The sequence below is a fragment of the Tamandua tetradactyla genome, chromosome 12 (genome assembly GCF_023851605.1).
Source record: "Tamandua tetradactyla isolate mTamTet1 chromosome 12, mTamTet1.pri, whole genome shotgun sequence".
NCBI lineage: Eukaryota > Metazoa > Chordata > Mammalia > Pilosa > Myrmecophagidae > Tamandua > Tamandua tetradactyla.
Window position 1 is genome coordinate 97235996 of NC_135338.1, and position 20477 is coordinate 97256472.

Genomic DNA, 20477 nt, shown 5'->3' on the forward strand with positions numbered 1-20477 from the left:
TTTTGTACTTTTTATACTGTTGGATACTTACAATCAAAACTTTTACTAGGGTATTCAATAAATTTAGTCTTATTAGAAAAAAAAGTAAATAAGACTCCTAGGTTCTGTGCTGGTCTATGATGAACTCACTGAGTAATTCTGGAAAGTAATTAACTTCTCCTTTTTAAAATTGAGGTGTAGAGACAGCATCTTTAAGGTCCCTTCCTCTTTTAATATACTGTGTAACAGACTGAGTTTCCATGACCTAAGTAATTCTCAAGCCTAAAAAGCAAACTCTCCAGACATCCTTCCTCATATAAAATGAAAAGAATTAAGATTTGGCCTTTCAGAGGTTTGATTTGGTGACTTCCATTGTAAAATAAATATTACACTACTTGTAAAATAAATATTGATAGAGTCCATTACGTACTCTGTAGAAGGTGACCTCCAATGCACATTGAAGAATTCGTACAAGAGTATAATTATGTCTGTAAGAGAGACCTTCATAAATGATTACTTTCTAAAAATCTGTGTAAAACAGAATCTGCATCAAGTCCATAGAATTTTTTTCCATATCTAAAAATTTGGATAGGAAGGTGAAACTACCCATCTATTTTAATCATCACAGTTGTTGCTTGGTGGTAGAAAATCATAACCCTTGTTTGGATATTTCCTCTTTACTCCCATCTTTTTACTAATAAACAAGTTTCCGTACAAGAATATTTTATATGTCTGTACAATGTTTATATATCAAACAGGCTAAGAAATGGAATATTATCAGTACCTTTGAACTCCTTTATGTGTCCCTCTTGGATCACATCCCGAGAGCACCCTCCTAGAGTTACCTCTGATGTGTTTTTAATGTTAAACATATCCTTGCGTTTCTTCGTAGTTTTACCATTTGTATATACCAATGATTGTGATGCTTAGTTTTGCTATTTTTTAACTTTATGTAAGTGGAATAATCATACTGTGTACATTTATCTATGACTTGCTTTTTTCATTCTACATTATTCCTTTAAGATTCATCCATGTAGATGTATATAGCTGCTCTTTTCTTTGTAACTTACAGTATTCCATTATATAAGCATACTACAATATACTTATCCATTCTACTATTAATGAACCTGTAGGTTTCTTTTTCCTGTTACAGATTATGAATATTCAACTGCATGTTCCCTAATACATATACAGAAGAATTTGTCTACTGTGTATACATGGGAGAGATTGCTGGATCTTAAAAGTATGCATATTTCAACTATACTAGGCCAAATTGGTTTCCAGAGTTTATTCCAGGTTATACTGACACCAGCACTACGTAAGAGTGTATTTGTGCTCCACACAGTGGTATTGTCAGACTTTTTTTTTTTTAACTTTTTTTATTGTATAGTATAATATATACAAAGCAAACAAATAAAAAAGCAGTAGTTTTCAAAGCACTCTTCAACAAGTGGTTACAGGACAGATCCCAGAGTTTGTCATGGGCTACCATATAAGCCTCTTGTTTTTTTACTTCTAACTGTTCCAGAATATAGGAGGCTAGAGGGCTTAAATATTTTTTTGTCATCACAATTGACTTTTTTCCTTCTTTTTGTGTGAAAAATAACATATATACAAAAAAGCTATGAATTTCAAAGCACAATACCACAATTAGTTATAGAACATATTTTGGAGTTTGACATGGGTTACAATTCCACAGTTTTAGGTTTTTACTTCTAGCTGCTCTAAAATACTGGAGACTACAACTATGTGATGATATTGTAAGTTATTGATTATTTACCAAGAGTGGAATGATCATATGGTAAGAATGTTTGTGTTTGTATGTTGTTATGTTTTAAAAAAAAATACTGGAGACTAAAAGAGAAATCACTTTAATGATTCAGCATTCATATTCTTTTGTTAAATCCTATATTCTCTGTATAACCCCACCACCTTTGATCTTTCCATCCCTCTCTTTAGCGGTGTTTGGGCTATGGCAATTCTAAATTTTTGATATTGGAAGGGTCTGTCACTAATATGGGGTAGAGAAATAGAACTATCTGATGTTTTGGAGAGGCTGGGTTAGGTTTCAAGACTTATCTGGACCAGGGACACATCTGGAGGTTGTAGATTTCTGAAAAGTTACTCTACTGCCTAGAACCTTTATGGAATCTTATATATTGCCCTAGGTGTTCTTTGGCTAGAATGGTCCTGGTTGGGTGTTGGCAGGTTATGATAGGTAGCAAGGTCTACCTGAAGCTTGTGTAAGAACAACCTCCAGAGTAGCCTCTCAACTCTTTTTGAGCTCTCTCTGCCACTGATACTTTATTAGTTACACTTCTTTTCCCCCTTTCGATCAGAATGAATTTGTTGATCCCACGGTGCCAGGTCTGGATTCATCCCTAGGAGTCATTTCCATGTTGCCAAGGAGACTTTCACCCCTGGATGTCATGTCCCACGTAGGGAGGAGAGCAATGATTATTTCACTTGCAGAGTTGGGCTTAGAGAAAGTGAGGCCACATCTGAGCAACAAAAGAGGTCCTCCAGAAGTAACTCTTAGGCATACCTATAGGTAGTCTAAGCTTCTCTGCTACCTACATAAGCTTCACATGAGTAAGCCTCATGATTGAGGGTATGGCCTATTGATTTGAGTGTTCCTAAAGTTTGACACAGTATTAGAGGATTCCCTGATGGTAAGGTTTAATAGTTCCATGTTCTTTCTCCCATCCCTCAGGGGACTTTGCCAATACTTTTTGATTATCTGCTTGATATACTCTAGGATGTATCCAGGTGTTACAGTAATCTATACAGGATTAAAGGAACTCTTTCTTATTCTGTGCTCCCTGTGTTTCATTTCTTCAAATGAACTATACAGATAAGTTGAATTAGATTATGCACTACAGAGAATTTCAGTTCCATACCAAAGAAACCTTTCTTCCATTGATCTCAAAGAGTATGTGTGGTTCTACAATATAGACACTGTCCTCCTTACCCCTATGTTCTGAATTAAACCCCAACCTGTTTGCTTTGTTGGTATCTCTAAATATCAGGTTATATATATAAAACAACCTCTCAAAATCAAGAAATAATAATCACCACTGCAGACTTAATGTGTCTGCGCTAAAAGCTTGTATAGTATAATATATATTACAAAGACTTTTAACTTTTGCAAGTCTGCTAGGTGGTTATGTCATTTTTTAAAATATTTTATGTACACTTCAAACATACAAGCATTGTTGATGTACAAACATTCTGTGTGTGGTGTACTCATCACATAGTTGTGTGTTTATCATATGATCAAGTTTTTTGAACATTTGCATCTCTCCAGCAAAAGAAAGAAAAAAGAAAAAACTCACACATGCTGTTCTAGTTTGCTAGCTGCCGGAATGCAATATACCAGAAACGGAATGGCTTTTAAAAAGGGGAGTTTAATAAGTTGCAGGTTAACAGTTTTTAGGTCATGGAAATGTCCCAATTAAAGAAGTCTATAGAAATGTCCAGTCTAAGGCATCCAGGAAAATATACCTTGATTCAAGAAGGCCAATGTTGTTCAGGGTTTCTCTCTCAAGTGGAACTGGTCAGGGTTTTTCTCTCATCTGGAAAGGCACGTGGCAAACACAATATCATCTGCTAGCTTCCTCTCCAGCTCCCCAGAAGGCATTTTCCTTCTTCATCTCCAAAAGTCACTGGCTGATGGAGCCTACTTTTTGGTTCTGCAGTGTTCTCTGCTCTCTCACAATCTCATGGCTTTCTCTCTTGTTGTTCTCTAGCTTTTTCAGAAGTCCTTCTTTTAAAGGATTCCAGTAAAACCAGTCCAGACCGACCTAGAATGGATGGAGACATGTCTCCACCTAATCAAGTTTAATGCCCTCACTTAACTGAGTCACATCTCCATGGAGATAAGCTAATTAAAGTTTCCAACATAGAGTACTGAATAAGGATTAGAAGAAACTGTTGCTTCCATAAGGTTGATTAGGAATAAACCTTGACTTTTCTAGGGTGCATAAAGCTTTTCAAACCGGCACACATGCATACCCCTTTCTCCTCCCTCTCATTGACCACTAATATTTCTATCTACTCAATTTATTTTAACCTTTCTTCCCTCTGTTATTTGTTTATTTTTTATCCATATTTTTACTCATCTGTCCATATGCTAGATAAAAAGAACATCAGACACAAGGTTTTCACAATCATATAGTCACAGTGTAAAAGCTGTTTTGTTATATAATCATCTTCAAGAATCAAGGCTACTGAACACAGCTCAACAGTTTCTGTTACTTCCCTCCAGCCCCTCCAATACACCATAAACTAAAAAGAATAACCTCCAAGATAACATCTCGACTCTGTTTGAAATCTCTCACCCTCTGTCCTTAATTTCTTTCATCATACTTTTATGGTTTCCAGTGTGTATAGGTTTACATATATTTTGTTAAATTTATTCCCAAGTTTTTGATGTTTATTGATGTTATTGTAAATGGTATTGTTTTTATTCCATGTTATGACTGTTCATTGACAGCTTATCGAAACACAGTTGATATTATATTGACCTTATATTCTATAACCTTCCTAAATTCGCTCATTAGTTCTGGTACTTTTTTGTAGATTCTTTAGGCTTTTCTGTGTAAACAATCGTATCATCTATAAATCTAGGTAGTTTTACTTCTTCTTTTCAAATTTATGTGCTTTTTATTTCTTTTTCTTGCCTTATTGCACTGGCTAGTGCCTCCAGTAAAATGTTAAGTAGACGTAATGAGAGTACATGTCTTTACCTTATTCCTGATTATAGAAGGAAACCATTTGATGTTTCATCAGTAGGTAGTTTTAGCTTTAGATTTTTCATGGATCCCCTTTAACACTTAAGGAAACCTCCCTTCTATTCTTGTCATGTGTGAATAATAAATTTGGTCAAATGCTTTTTCTGTCTCTGTTAAGATGATCATGTGTTTTTTTTCCCAATTCTTTGCTCTGTTACTTTAATTGATTTTCTGATGTTACATCAACCTTGCATTTCTGCCCTAAATCCCATTTGTTTATGGTGAATTATCCTTTTTTTTTTTTTTTTCGCATGGGCAGGCACCAGGAATCGAACCCAGGTCTCCGGCATGGCAGGCAAGAACTCTGCCTGCTGAGCCACTGTGGCCCACCCTGAATTATCCTTTTTATATATTGCAGGATTTGATTTGCTAATATTTTATCAAGGGTTTTTGCCTTTATGTTCATGAGGAATATTGATCTGTAGTTCTCTTTTCCTGTGATGTCTTTGTCTAGCTTCAGTATCAGGGTAACATTGGCTCCATAAAATGAGTAGGGAAGTGTTTTCTCCTGTATTTTATACCAACGTGTATGTACTTACTCCCTAAATACTTGATAGAATTCGTCAGAGACGCCATTTGGGCATTCTCAGTTTGATATAGGCTAAGATTTTTTCCTTCTTGAATCAGCTTGAGTAATTTGTCTTTCAAGGAATGCCTGTTTCATTTAAGTTGTTGGATTTATTGGCATAAAGTTATTCATATTCTCTTATTACTTAAAGTTTGTGAGATCTATAAGAATGTCTCTTCTTTTATTCCTGAAATTGGTAATTTGTGTCTTCCCTCTTTGATTAATCAGCAGAGGTTTATCAATTAGATGATCTTTTTAGAGAACCAGCTTTCAATTTTATTGATTTTCTTTACTGTCTGTTTTCCATTTCATTGATTTTCCACTGTAATCTTTTAAAATTTCCTTTACCCACTTTGGGTTTAATTTGCTCTTTTTTTCTAGCTATAAAGATAGAAGCTCATATAGGTGATTTTTCACCTTTCTCTTTTCCTGATATAAACATGTAAAGTTATAAGTTTCTCTATAAGCACTGCTTTAGCTGTATCCCATAAATTTGGATATATCATATTTCATTTTCAAGATACTTCCTAATTTTCCTTGTGATTCCTTCTCTTACCCATGAGTTATTTAGAAGTATTTTGTTTAAGTTCCACATATTGAGGTTTCTCATATTTATTTCTGTTTTTTATTTCTAATTTAATTGAATTTCAGTTGGCAAACATACTCTGTTATGCCTTCAGTCTTTTAAATTTGTTGACTTTTGTTTTATGACCTTATATATGGTATTGTGGAGAATATTCGTGTGTAGTTGAAAAGAATGTATATTCTACTATTATTAGGTGGCATATTTTATAGATGTCAGTTAGGTCAAGTTGGTTGATAGGGTTGTTTAGGTCTTCTGTATCCTTATTAGTTTGTCTGTTGGCCTTATCAATTAATGTGAGAAATGTTGGAACTGTTAGTATAACTATTAATTTGTCTATTCCTCTATTCAGTTTTGTCAGATTTTCCTTCATTTGAGGGCTCCATGGCTAGCAATATATGCATTTATATCTTTTTCCTGTGTTCTCCCTTTTAGTAACATAAAAAATGTCCCTCTTTATTTCTTGTAAAATTCTTATCTAAAAGCCTGTTTTAACTGATATTAATATAGCTACCCTCATTTCCTTATGCTTATGCTAACCATTTGCATGAATGATATAACTTTAATCTATTTGTGCCTTTAAGTTTAAATTAAAGTACATCTCTCTTAGTATATAGTTGGATCTTTTTAAATCCAATTTTGTGACAATTTTTTTCTTCACATTTAATGTAATTATTGTTATGGTTGGATTTAATTCTGTTATTTTGCTATTTTTCTTCTAATTGTCTCATCTTTTTTGTTCTTCCTCTGTTCCTCCTTCTTTTGTGTTAAATATCTTCTAGGGTACCATTTTTACTCCTCTTGATTTTTTAGCTATAGTTCTATTATATTTTTAATGTTTCCTTCGGGATTACAATATTTATCTTTAATTTATCACAATATATTTAGGTGTTTAGTGCAAGGTGCCAGAATACAATATACCAGAAATGGAATGGCTTTTAAAAATGGGAATTTAATAAGTTGCAAGTTTACAGTTCTAAGGTCATGAAGATGTCCCAATTAAAGCAAGCCTATAAAAATGTCCAAATTAGGAACCCCAGCAAGAGGTTACCTTCACTCAAGAAAGGCCAATGAAGTTCAGGGTCTCTCTCTCAAGTGGAAAGACACATGGTGAACATGGCAGTGTCTGCTAGCTTTCTCTCCAGCCTTCTTGCTCCATGAACTTCCCCAGGGGCATTTTCCTTCTTTATCTCCAAAGGTCTCTGGCTATGTGGACTCTCCCTGTGGCTCTTGTCATTCCGAGCTCTCTCCAAAATGCTTCCTCTTTTGAAGGATTCCAGTAAACTAATCAAGACCTACCTGGATTGGGTGGAGTCACATCTCTCTCTAGTCTAAGATTAATACACGCCACATTTAGGCACGCCACATCTCCATGGAGATAATCTAATCAAGCTTGCGCATGCAGTGATGGATAGGGATTAAAAGGAATGGTTGCTCCCACAAGATTAGATCAGGATTAAAGCATGGCTTTTCTAGGGTACATTATCCTTTCAGACCAGCACATTGAGTTACGACTGTTTGACATCTGGTAAAATATAGGAACTTTGCACCGTTATAGCTCCATCCCCCTGACTTTATATTATTGTCATGTACATTACCTCTATCTATCTTAAAATTCCAAAAAGATAGAATTTTTGCTTTAAACAGTCATGTCTTTTATTCTAAGAGAAGAAAAGATAAAGTTCATAATACACATGCACAAGCATTCATATGTATATATACAGTCCTTTATATGTGCCAGATATTTATCATTGCTGATGTTCTTTATTAATTCCTGTGGATTCAAGTGTACTATCTTGTTTATTTCCTTCCAGCCTGAAAGACTTCTTTTAGTATTTCTGTTATGTAGTTCTGTTAACAATTTACTTCTCTTGGTTTTCATGTCTGAAAATGTCTTTATTTTGCCTTCACTTTGAAGGATCATTTCACTAGATGTAGAATTTTTAGTTGACAGATCTTTTTTCTTTCAGAACTTTCCAATGTCTTCTAGTCTCTTGTTTTTAAGGGAGGTGAACCTATAAGCATATCATTGTTCTCTAAATTTGCTGTGTCATTTTTCTCTCACTGCTTTTGAGATATTCTTCTTGTTTTTGGTTTTCAAGAATTTGACAATGATGTGTTTAAGGGTGATTCTTTTTGTGTTTTTCCTCTTTGGATGTTACTGTCAAGAAACATGGTCCTAAAATAGTCAGGCCTGTCTGATCCTACATCAAACAGAGAAACAAGTCTCTTTATCTTGGTGAGAATGCGAGTTTATTGAAGGTCAAGAAACTGAAGGAAAAACTTTCCAAGAGCAGTTCAGAGTGGGAAGGGTGGTTTAGGCTTTTATAACCCTAGACAGATAGAGAAATGGCAAAGGTTCAGAAGAAAGCAGAAAACAATTTTTAATTAAGTAAAAGTCACAGGAGTCATTAAAATCCAGTAACACTCACTTGCTTCATTTTGTTTGGTCAGCATAACCTGTTATCTGGTAGCCTCTTTTTTCATTGTTGACCATTCAAACCTTTGATCTTGTGCTTCAAGAGGAAGAAGGTACTGATATTAATTCATATGATATTTCATTCCTACAAGCAGAGCAAGAGAAGGTCTCTGGGAACAGAGTAGTTTTTCTTTTTGTTGAGATTAGACCAGCAGCAAACTACCTCAACAAGGGTTTAAAAACACAACTTTTTTATTGTCTAATGTAACATTTATACCAAATATACAAAGCAAAGAAAGGAAAAAGCAATAGTTAAAGTACTCTTCAACAAGTAGTTACAGGACAGATCCCAGAGTTTGTCATGGACTACTATACCATCCTCTCAGATTTTTCCTTCTAGCTGCTCCAGAATATAGGAGGTTAGAAGAAATATTTTTTTTATCATCACAATCGACTTTTTTTTTGCTTTTTTGTGGAAAAATAACATATATACTAAAAAGCAATACATTTCAAAGCACAGCACAACAATTAGTTGTAGAACACATTTCAGAATTTGGTATGGGTTACAGTTCCACAATTTTAGGTTTTTACTTCTAGGTGCTCTAAGATACTGGAGACTAAAAGAAATATCAATTTAGTGCTTCAGCAATCATATTCATTTCTTAAACCCTACCTTCTCTGTATAACTACACCAACACCTTTGATCTTTCTATCCCACTCTTCGGGAGTGTTTGGGCTATGGCCATTCTAACTTTTTCATGTTGGAAAGGGCTGTCAGTAACATGGAGTAGGGAGATGGAACTAGCTGCTGTTCTAGAGAGGTTGGGCCCTCTAGGTTTCAGGACTGTTTGGTCTGGGTACCCATCTGGAGGTTGTAGGTTTCTGGAAAGTTATCCTAGTACATGGAACCTTTGTAGAATCTTATATATTGCCATAGATGTTCTTTAGAATTGGCTGGAATGATTTTGGTTGGGGGTTGGGAAGTTATGATTAGTAGCAATGTCTAACTGAAGCTTGCATAAGAGCAACCTCCAGAGTAGCCTCTCGACTCTATTTGAACTCTCTCAGCACTGGTAGTTTATAAGTTACACTTCTTTTCCCTCTTTTGGTCAAGATGGAATTGTTGATCCTACAGTGCCAGGGCCAAACTCATCTCTGGGAATCATCTCCCACATCCCCAGGGAGACTTTCACCCCTGGATATCATATCCCACACAGGGGTGAGGGCAATGATTTATCTTGCCGAGTTGGGTTTAGAGAAAATGAGGCCACATCTGAGCAACAAAAGAGTCAGCCTGAAGTAACTCATAGGCATAACTATAGGTAGGCTAAGCTTCTCTGTTACCTACATAAGCTTCACAAGAGTAAGCCTCAAGATCAATGGCTTAGCCTGTCAATTTGATTGTCATTAATATTTGACACAGTATCAGGCGATTCCCTGATGGTGAAGTTTAATAGTTCCATATTTTTTCTCCCATCCTTAAGGGACTTTGCCGATACTTTTTTTATTTTATTCTTTTTTTAAAATTTTATTTATTTATTTTTTTAGTTTTTGTTTTATTTGATTTTTAAATTTTGTTTCATTTCTCTCTTTTTATATACTTTTTGTTTTCTTTTTTTGGGGTGGGGGGGGCAATACTTTTCCATTATCCACTTAATATGTTCTAGGATGTACCCAGGCATTACATTAAGCTATACAGGATTAAAGGCCCTCATTCTTATTCTGGGCTCCCTGTGTTTCAGTTGTTCAAATAAACTATTCCAGACAGGTTGAGTTAGATTATGTGCTACCGAAAATTTGGTTTGTAGACAAAATAAACCTTTCTTCCTTTGGTCTCAAAGAGTAGGTGCGCTTCTAAAATACAGACAATGTCTTCCTTACTCCTGTGTTCTGAATTACCTTAATCCCGACCTGATTGGCCTCATTCTTATCTCTAAATACCAGGTTATGCATATATAAAACAGCCTCTCAAAATCCAGAAATAATAATTACCACTCTGGACTAAATGTGTCTGCTATAAGAGCTTACAATCTAAGCCCCTGTATTCTTATAAGCATTTTCTAAAGGAGACCATGTAAATATAATGGTTCTTTCATTTCTGGTTTATTTTGCCTTACCAAATGTCCCACAGGTTCATTCACATTGTTGCATGCCACACCACTTTGTTCCTTTTTGAAGTAGCACAATATTCAGTCATATGTATACACCATCGTTTGCCAATCTGTTTCTCAGTCAGTGCACCCTTCAGCCACCTGCATTCATTAGACATCACGTTTAATGCCCAAAGTCCACAGTCTATCAACACTCTCAATTTTAGATAATTTTTCCCAAGAGAAAGATAACCAATATATCCTCACCAAATAGGAAAGCTAAACTTCCCATTAACTCTTGTCCTTCCCCCAGCATTTACCCCTGCTGTTGCTGTGGTACTGCTGATGTTTTCTTGTTAAACATAGCCCATAGCATGCAGTAAGTTTCCCCCCTGTACCTTGCACTTAAACACTGTTTGTACACAAATCATACCTTTAAAGTAGTTCTTGCAAGAACTTATTTGTATTTCTAGTGTTAATCAGTGGAACACACAGGTCTATATATAACCCCTTTCAATCTTTCAATAAGGGCTTTTAATGGTTAAAATAATTCAAGGCTGCTTAAATGAAGTGATTATATCAAATAACTTTTTAGCCACGGAAGAGTTAACTAAGCATTTTCCAGACAAAGGATTATATTGAATATTTTTAATTCATCCAACTGTCAGTGTTGTTGAGCATCTTAAATCTATAAGTTAATGTTTTCACAAAATTTGAGAAATATTCACTCATTATTTCATCAGATACTTTTTTGGCCCCATTCTCTTTCTCCTTTCATTCTGGGACTTAATTGCAAGTGTGTTGTCCCACAAATCTCTGAACTGCAGTTCAGTTTTCCTCAATATTTTTTTGCACTTTTCTTTAGATTTGATATTTTCTAATATCTTATTCTCCTGCCATTTCACATCTGCTGTTTTACTTATGAATGTATATTAAGTGTTATCAAATGTATTTTTTATATCTCCGAGATGACCATATGATTTTCTCCTTTAATCTGTTACTGTCATGAATTATATTAATTGATTTTTTTAACCAACACCACATTCCTAAGATAAATTCAAATTGGTTATGATATATTACTTTTTTAACATATTACTGGATTCAGTTTTCTCATGTTTCATTTAGAATTTGTACATATATGTATTTTTATACATGATTTCATTTAATCTTCATAATAAGTCTTATAATTATTACTGCTGCTATCATTTCATTTTACAGATGAGGACACTGATGTAAAAGTTAACCTCATAGGAGGTCATTTTGCTAGTAATGTATATTTATTTATAAAACAATCTTTAATTTTTTATTTATTTATTTATTTATTTTTGCTTGGGCAGACAGGCACTGGGAACCGAACCCAGAACTCCCGCATGGCAGGCAAGAACTCTGCCACTGCACCACCATCACCCACCCCTATAAAACAATTTTATTGAGATGTACTCACATACCATATTATCATCCAAAGTATATAATCAGTGTCTCACAGTATCATCATATAGTTGTACATTCATCACCACAATCAATTTTAGAGCATTGTCATTATTCCCTCCCCAAAAAAGAACACCCAGAACATCCCATACCCCTTATCCCCCCCCATTACTTATTTATTTTGTCTTTATTTTCTTGCTCATCTGCCTTATACACTGGATAAAGGGAGTATTGGTCACAAGGTTTTCACAATCACATGGTCACACTGTAAAATTGTACATAGTTATACACTCATCTTCAAGAATCAAGGCTACTGGATTATAGTTTAGCCGTTTCAGATATTTCCTTTTAGCTAGTCTAATACACTAGAAATTAACAAAGGAATATCTATATAATGCATTAGAATAACCTTCAGAATGACTTCTCGGCTCTATTTGAAATCTCTTAGCCACTGAAACTTTATTTTCTTTCATTTCTTTTCCCCCTTTTTGTCAAGAAGACTTTCTCAATCCCACATTGCCAGGGCCAGACTCATACCTGGGAGTCATGTCTCATAATTCCAGGGAGACTTATCGCCCTGGGACTTCTGTCCCACATAAGGGGTAGGGTGGTGATTTTATTTGCAGAGTTAGCTTAGAGAGAAAGGCCAGATCTGAGCAATAAAAGAGTTTCTCTGGGGGTGACTCTTAAGCATACTTATAAGTGTCCTTAGCTTCCCCTTTGCAAGAATAAGTTTCATGAGGGCTTGGCTTATTAAATTGGTAGTCCCTAATGCTTGCAAGAATATCAGGAATTGCCTAGGTGTGTGTATTAGTTTGTTAAATGCTGCCAGAATGTAGTATACCGGAAATGAGTTAGCTTTTATAAAGTGAACTTATTAAGTTAAAAGTTTGCAGTTCTAAGGTCATAAAAATGTCCAAACAAGCATTCAGAGAAAGATACTCAAGAAGAACCTATCTGGGAAGGCACGTAGCTAGTGGCTGCTGGTCCTTTGGCTTCTGGTATCAAACAGCTTCTCTAGGGCTATTTTCTTTCTGCATCTCCAAATGTTTCTCTCTGTTTCGGCTCTGAGCAATGTTCTCCAAGTGTCTCCAATCTGAGAGGTTTTTCCAAAATGTTTCCCCTTTTAAAGGACTCTAGTATCTAATCATGACTCACCCTGAATGGGGGCAGAGTCAAATCTCCATCTAATCAAAAGGTCACACCTACACACACATCTCCATGGAAACAGTCCAATCAGAAGTTTCTACCCTAGACAATAATCTGCCCTGGCAAGATTGGATTAGGAAAGAAAACATGGCTTTTCTGGGTACAAAACAATTTCATACCAGTACAGTGGGGAAATTTAATATTTCCACATTTTTCCCAGTCCCTCAAAGGGACTTTGCAAATACTTTTTTATTTTCTGCCCACATTACTCTGGTATGTATCGGGGTATTACATTAACCTATACAAAATAACAAGATCTCATTCCCTGTTCAAGGTTCCATGTAATTATGTTGTTTGAATAAACTGAATATACAGGTTATATTAGGTAATATGCTGCATAAAAATATAAATTTTGTACCAAAATTAAATATCTGTTCCTTTGGCCTCACAGAAATTGAAGTTTTAAAACACAGTTTAATATCGTCCCTTACCCTGTGTTCTGATTTACCTTAGTCCTAACCAGATCAGTTTCATTCATATCTCTAATTCAAGTCTGATCTCTTTTTCAGCATCTTTTAACAGGTGCTCTATGGGGTAATGCTGACTTTCAAAGCTACAGAACTCTAACTCTGAGTCTCAGGGGTCACACAGAAACCCAAAGTTCCAGGAAATGACAAGGTTATACACAAAGAGTTCAGTATCCGTTGTGTGTCTGCACCACATTTCACCCTTCTGTTCGTAAATCAGTGTACCCTTAGGCCACCTCCATCCATTGCAAATCCTGCATAATGCTGCCATAAACACCAGTGTGCAAATGTCCATTCATGTCCCTGCTTTCAGTTCTTCCAATTGTATACCTGATAACAGGGTTGCAGGATCATATGGCTTTTGGATTTTCACATCACATAAGTAATGGGAATTCTAGCCCCAACAGCATGTGGATGCTAGCTTAGAAATTCCCAGAGGAGACCCACCTCCCAACAAAGTCAAGGCTCAGTTAGGTACATATCCCTACCATCTTTCTCCACATAGATTTTTTTTTTAGATTCATCCACTAAAGATATCTCCTTTTTGGAGGTCCAGCTTTATGTGGGTGTCTCTTAATTGAGACCACATAAGGACCATTTGATATGATAGAACCTCCCACCTCATGAGGACCCTAGCTTTGTCCTCAATTCCAGGAGTCCTTCTACAACTATAGCTCTAGGTGTCAGGAATTGGCAGATGCTGTTAGAGTAAACACTAGTTCCAGGGCACATTTCATTTATTTACTAGATTCACACTTAATGCCATTCTCCAATATATTCAAGTCGCTGAGGAATTCTTTTATCGTCCCATCATTATAGCCATCTATTTAAATGAATATTATCTGTACTTATCTAAATAAAATATTTAGTACAGTATTTTTTGTTGTTCTGTACCAGAAGGTTTCTCTAGACCCCATTCCACCATTTTGCTCTAAATGGAAATTCTCTGTTTAATGTCATTGCTTTATGATAATTCTGCTGAAGGAGCCCCATTTGAAATTAAGGTCTCAGATGTGTAGAAATTATTGGAAGGTCCTATATGATTCATCAGAAGTTTTTCTTTGGGCATTGGGCCTAATCCTATATAAAATTTATATCCTGTTAACTACATCTTATCTTTTAGACTGTAATGATCAACTTATATTCATTCACACATTTAACAAGAATAGAAAATTATGATTGAAGGCATAGAGCAGTGCTTCCCAACTCAAGTTAGTATGTGGTCCAGTAAAATTTTATGTACCCCAGAAGTAATAAAAAGGAAAAGCAAAGGAGCTACATTTCTTGTTAGCTCTATTATGTGCCAAGTACACTTTATGTATGTAATTGTATAATCCTTATATATCCATATACGTTTATATTAATGATATCCTCATTTTACAAATGAGGAACCAAGGTATGGATAATTTTATCAAAATCATCAATAAGCAGTGGTGCTAGAATTTTGGGCTCAGGCAGTCTGCCTCTACAGCCTTTGCTATTTTTAAAATTCTGATTGCCTGTGCAAGTTTAGGAATTGATGTGAGGAAGTAGATCTTTTCTAGGAGAAGCAATGGAAGTGGTATAGGAAATAGGATCCCAGTCAGTGCAATGCCTAAAGCAAGGGCAAAACATGAAGACAAGCCAAAGCCACAAAATTTTAGGAAATTTGTCTTAAGAAGGCATTAGACCTTAAAGGTGTAGCTAGCTTAACCATTTAAAAAGTGGAAAAATGTTCATAAACCTAAATCTTGGTGTCTGTTTTCCTTGCTGTACACAGTTGAAACAATTCTATGAGCCAAAACGTGATCTGCTGCCTCCTCTGAAACTAGAAGCTTGTGTTCTGACCCATGAAGACCAGAATTTTCTACAAGAACCACTGGTAAGACTATTCTTTCTATAATCATGATTTTTACGGTTAAGGAAAGGGTTGATCTTGAGGAAGAGAGAGTTTTTCCCTGTGAAGCTAGGAAATTAGCTGCTTCTCTTTCCTGATCTGTCGTCACCTTGATTCTGTTGGTAGGTGTGGTAGTTAGATTCAGGTATCAACTTGGCTAGGTGAAGGTGCTTAGTTCTGTTGCTGTGGACATGAGCCAATGGCATATGAACCTCATCTGTTGTTGACTACATCTGCACTTGGCTAGGAGATGTGCCTGCTGCAATGAATGATGTTTGATTTAATTGGCTGGTGCTTAAATGAGAGACTCAACATAGCACAGCCCAAGCAGCTCAGCACACCTCATCTCAGCACTCGCAGCTCAGGTCAGGCCTCTGGAGATGCAGAAAGGAATCACCCTGGGGAAAATTGTTGGAACCCAGAGGCCTGGAGAGAAGGCCAGCAGAGATCGCCCTGTGCTTTCCCACATAAGAAAAAACCTCAGTTGAAAGTTAGCTGCCTTTCCTCTGAAGAACTATAGGTCAACTAAATAAATCCCCTTTTATTGAAAGCCAATCTGTCTCTGATGTGTTGCATTCCAGCAGCTAGCAAACTAGAGCAGTAGGATATCTTCACATCAGCTCTTCAAGAAATCAGGCTTACGCCGCCACCACCACCACCCCCATCATATCCCCAGTTTATAGAACTTTGGTTATTATGTACTAGATAAATATGTTTTAGAATGTGGGGAGGAATTGTCACCTAGGAAGAGAGGATCCCAGACCACCTGCCTCATCAGTCTGGAGGGAGAACATGATTCATACTGAGCTAGCATTGGCACTCTGTTGAATGTTTAGAGGAAATAGAACAGGTTGATTTTCTTTTCTTCATTATTTAGCCTCAGAAAGAGAAGACTTTATAAAGGAGAGGATAAAAACTGAAACTCCCCCATCCCAAGTGACTTAGAACTCAGGGCAACGGAAGGGGAGTCTTTCACTTGTCATTTCCTGCCTTCATGTGTGTGCCTTGTGTGCCATGAGATGTCCTCATCTTAGATCTAAAACAATGACTTAGTCTCTCAAAGATCACCACAGCATGAAACCCTATCCTTAAAGTAACCTCTTGGACTCAGAGGAACTAGAAATAGAAAGTTCAGTATTGTTTGTACTATACCAGAATGCACATTTGATGTTGTAGTCTGAGATATCAGCTACTTGTAAGATGACAAAAAGGCTTAGAAATGTATACTGCTATTCAATTAATTTTTTTAGTTTTATTAATTCAGATTGACTTAATTTGTAATGCTGATAAATAAATTACTTCAGTCTTTCTAACAGACAAGAATTATTTGCTGCCTATGAACATCTTCATGAATTGTCCCCCCAACACTCAGGAATATTTGATACTTTCTTCTACAGGTTCATCTGCTATGTTGTATTCATCACTGTTTAGCCTGGTATAAGACTAAAGTGGTGCCCCTACAGCAGGAAGAAGAGGAGGAAGAGGAGGGATTTTACCAATGCCTAGATGATATGTTGGAGTCTATTACTAATAGGATGATTAAGAGTGAGCTGGAAGACTTTGAACTGGTAATTGTCAGGTACTCAGCTATATTGAATAATCAAAGTTTTTAGTAGCTTATTAATTTTTGCTGTGTGTCTTCTAGGATAAATCAGCAGATTTTTCTCAGACCACTGGTATTGGCATCAAAAATAATATCTGTGCTAATCTTGTGATGGGAGTTTGTGAGGTTCTAATTGAATATAATTTCTCCGTAAGTAATTTCAGGTGAGGTTTTGCTATGACTCCACTTGTGGTTTGGTGAATATTCCATTTTATGTTTTTGTTTTTTACTCTAAAAATTTGCTAAGCACTGAACCTACTTGGATATGGATCATGACATAATCTCTTAGACCTGGACATCTGGCCTAAGGCAAGACTGTTCTTTCCACCAGACAACACCAAACTTTATGTCAGATAGGCTTATAAATGTCTTCTCTCTAGCAGTCTTTCATTTATTCAAAATTCCCCAGACCCTAAACTCAAGAACTGCTGATTTTTTTAATAGAAAGATTTTGATTAATGGTGGTATTGACTTTCATGATCTTCATTGACTGGTATATATAAGGGAGGAGAAAAATAAACCCAGATAGGTTGGAATGACCTCGGAGTGCTTATGTTAGTGTAGAGTCATTCATTTATAATGTGTCTGAAATATGACATATAAAGAAGCATTGTGACATTCCTTATTTACAATATGTAAAAGTAAAGAATGATGTTCTAATGCTTGTCCTTGTGCTCTCTTGTCCATTTACACAGTAAGAATAAATTTGAGGAGGTTCTAAGCTTGTTTATGTGTTACAAGAAACTGTCTGGCATCCTTAAGGAAAAACGTGGTAGGAGCAAAACTAAAATGGCCAACAAAACAACTGATAGTTTTTTGTCCCTGAAATTTGTGTCTGAACTTCTCACCGTTCTTTTCAGGTAAGAATCTGATAGAGTACTTAAAAACCATAGCCAGTAAATATTAAGAATGTTTATGCAGTTTCATTTGTACTACCCATTTGGTATAAAAAATCTGCCCAAGTAATATGAACCCAGTAATAGATGAAAGGGAAGAAAGAAAAAGGCTGAATTTAAAAACAAAAGAAACAAACATAGATCATTAGGAGATAGAAATAGTGTAAGATATTGGGTAATTGGAGCTGAAGGGATACAGACTGTGCAACAGGACTGTATACAAAAACTCAGAAATGGACAGCACAATAATACCTAAGTGTAATACAATTATGTTAAAACACTGAATGAAGCCACGTGTGAGAATGATAGAGGGAGGAGGGCTGGGGACATAAATGAAATCAGAAAGAAAGATAGATGTTAAAGATTGAGATGGTATAATCTAGGAATGCCTAGAGTGTATAATAATAGTGACTAAGTGTACAAATTTTAAAAATGTTTTTGCATGAGGAAGAACAAAGGAATGTCATTATTGCAGGGTGCTGAAAATAGATGGTAATTAATATTTTAAAATGTCTCCTCATGTGTGAGACTAAAGCAAAAAATGTTTGTTACAAAATTTATATTTTGACTAGTGCATTTCTTAATATAACTTATGTATAGTTTGATTGAACACAGTAAGTACTTGGAATCTCAGGTAGGACATGAGATTTTGTTGGTTTGTCCAGAGTGATGCCCCGATGAATCCCAGAATGATTCGATCAGTGAGTGGAAAAGTATTTGCAAAGCCCCCTTCGGGGAATGGTGAGAACGGGGAGAAGTTCAACGGCCCCAAGTTGAATTCTTGATATTCTCACAAGCACTGTGGACAACCAAAGCTATAGGCTGAGCCCCCAGTCTTGGCGTTTGTTCATATGAAACTTAACCCCACAAAGGATAGGTCAAGTCTACTTAAAATTTAGGCCTAAGAGTCACCCCCAAGAGAGCCTCTTTTGTTGCTCAGATGTGGCCCCTCTCTCCAGCCAACACAACAAGCAATCTCACCACCCTCCCCCTGTCTGCGTGGGACCTGACTCCCAGGGGTGTGGACCTTCCTGGCAACGTGGGACAGAGATCCTTGAGTGAGCTGAGACTCAGCATCAAGGGATTGAGAAAAACCCTAGAATGAGCTGAGACTTAGCACCTAGGGATTGACAAAACCTTCTGGACCAAAAGGGGGAAGAGGTAAATGAGGCAAAGTGTCAATGGCTGAGAGACTCCAAACAGAGCTGAGAGGTTATCCTGGAGGTTATTCTTATGCATTAAGTAGATATCATCTTGTTAAGATGTAACGGAGAGGCTGGAGGAAACTGCCTGAAAATGTAGAGCTGTGTTCCAGTAGCCATGTTTCTTGAGGATGATTGAATAACGATATAGCTTTCACAGTGTGACTGTGTGATTGTGAAAAACTTGTGTCTGATGCTCCTTTTATCTACCTTGTCAACAAACGAGTAGAACATATGGAATAAAAATAAATAATAGAGGGAACAAATGCTAAAATAAATTGTTTGAAATGCTAGTGATCAATGAAAGCGAGGGGTAAGGGGTATTGTAGGTATAATCTTTTTTTTTCTTTTCTGTGTTCGTTTTATTTCTTTTTCTGAATTAATGCAAATGTTCTAAGAAATGATGAATATGCAAGTAAGTGATGATATTGTGAATTACTGATTATATATGTTATGTTTTATTTGGTTTGTTAAATTTTTAAATTAATAAATTTTAAAAATCTAAAAAAACAAAAGAAACAAAAAAAGTTAGAGAAAAACTAATTTTTATCAAAGTAAAAGGATAGTGGAGGGGGAAGGAAAACGAGGTAGTGCTGAGGATGATGATCATAAAAGGGAAAACAAGGAAATGACTTTGGTGTAGACTGCCTAGAGTATCTGCTATTCAGAGCTTGCTGGATACTGCTATTCTAAACAGTCCCCAGAAAGCCTAATTCCAGAAGGCTGCAGTAGCAGTAGGTTAGAATCTTTTTTTCTCTCTAGGGATAGTACCCAAAGCCATGAAGAGAGCCTGTCTGTTTTGAGGTCCAGCAACGAGTTTATGCGCTATGCAGTAAGTGTGGCTCTGCAGAAGGCACAGCAGCTACAAGAAACAGGACATGTAAATGGCCCTGATGGCCAGAACCCAGACAAGGTTTTTCAGAACCTCTGTGATATAACTCGGTAAGCCACTCCCACTCTCAGAAGCTGTTTCACTTGCTGTGGAGTCCCCAAGAGAGGAAATTTGAGATGGGAAAGGATTTGGATTGAGGTTAGCCATATCCTAAGAATAAAAGTACAGTCACTAGTATATTGAGTCTTTTTTCTAGTCCTGCTTTGATGTGGGTTGTCTGGTCATATATTAAATGTTATTCTATTCCAGGAATAAAGAGGGATCTTACATAATGATTGAGTCATTCAAGTAGACAATCTTAAATAACAGTAGAGTTTCAAATACTTGAAGCAAAAACTGGTAGAACTAAAAGGAGAAATAGGCAAATCCTCAGTTGTAGTTGAAGGAAATACTCCTCACTGAGTAATACGTAGAACTAGCAGATAGAAAATCAAGGAGCTAAAACACCTGAACAGTACTATCATCCAGCTTG

General features: G+C 36.2%; 1 protein-coding gene across 1 annotated transcript in view; it reads left to right on the top strand.

The window, feature by feature from the left end:
* FANCI (FA complementation group I) overlaps positions 1 to 20477 on the top strand; it is a 155311-nt gene that overhangs the window by 115264 nt on the left and 19570 nt on the right. Inside the window, exons 20-24 of the mRNA XM_077124169.1 lie at positions 15296 to 15397; positions 16810 to 16980; positions 17058 to 17179; positions 17711 to 17875; positions 19876 to 20055. Coding sequence (XP_076980284.1) covers positions 15296 to 15397; positions 16810 to 16980; positions 17058 to 17179; positions 17711 to 17875; positions 19876 to 20055 — 740 coding nt within the window. The remainder of the gene's footprint in view (positions 1 to 15295; positions 15398 to 16809; positions 16981 to 17057; positions 17180 to 17710; positions 17876 to 19875; positions 20056 to 20477) is intronic.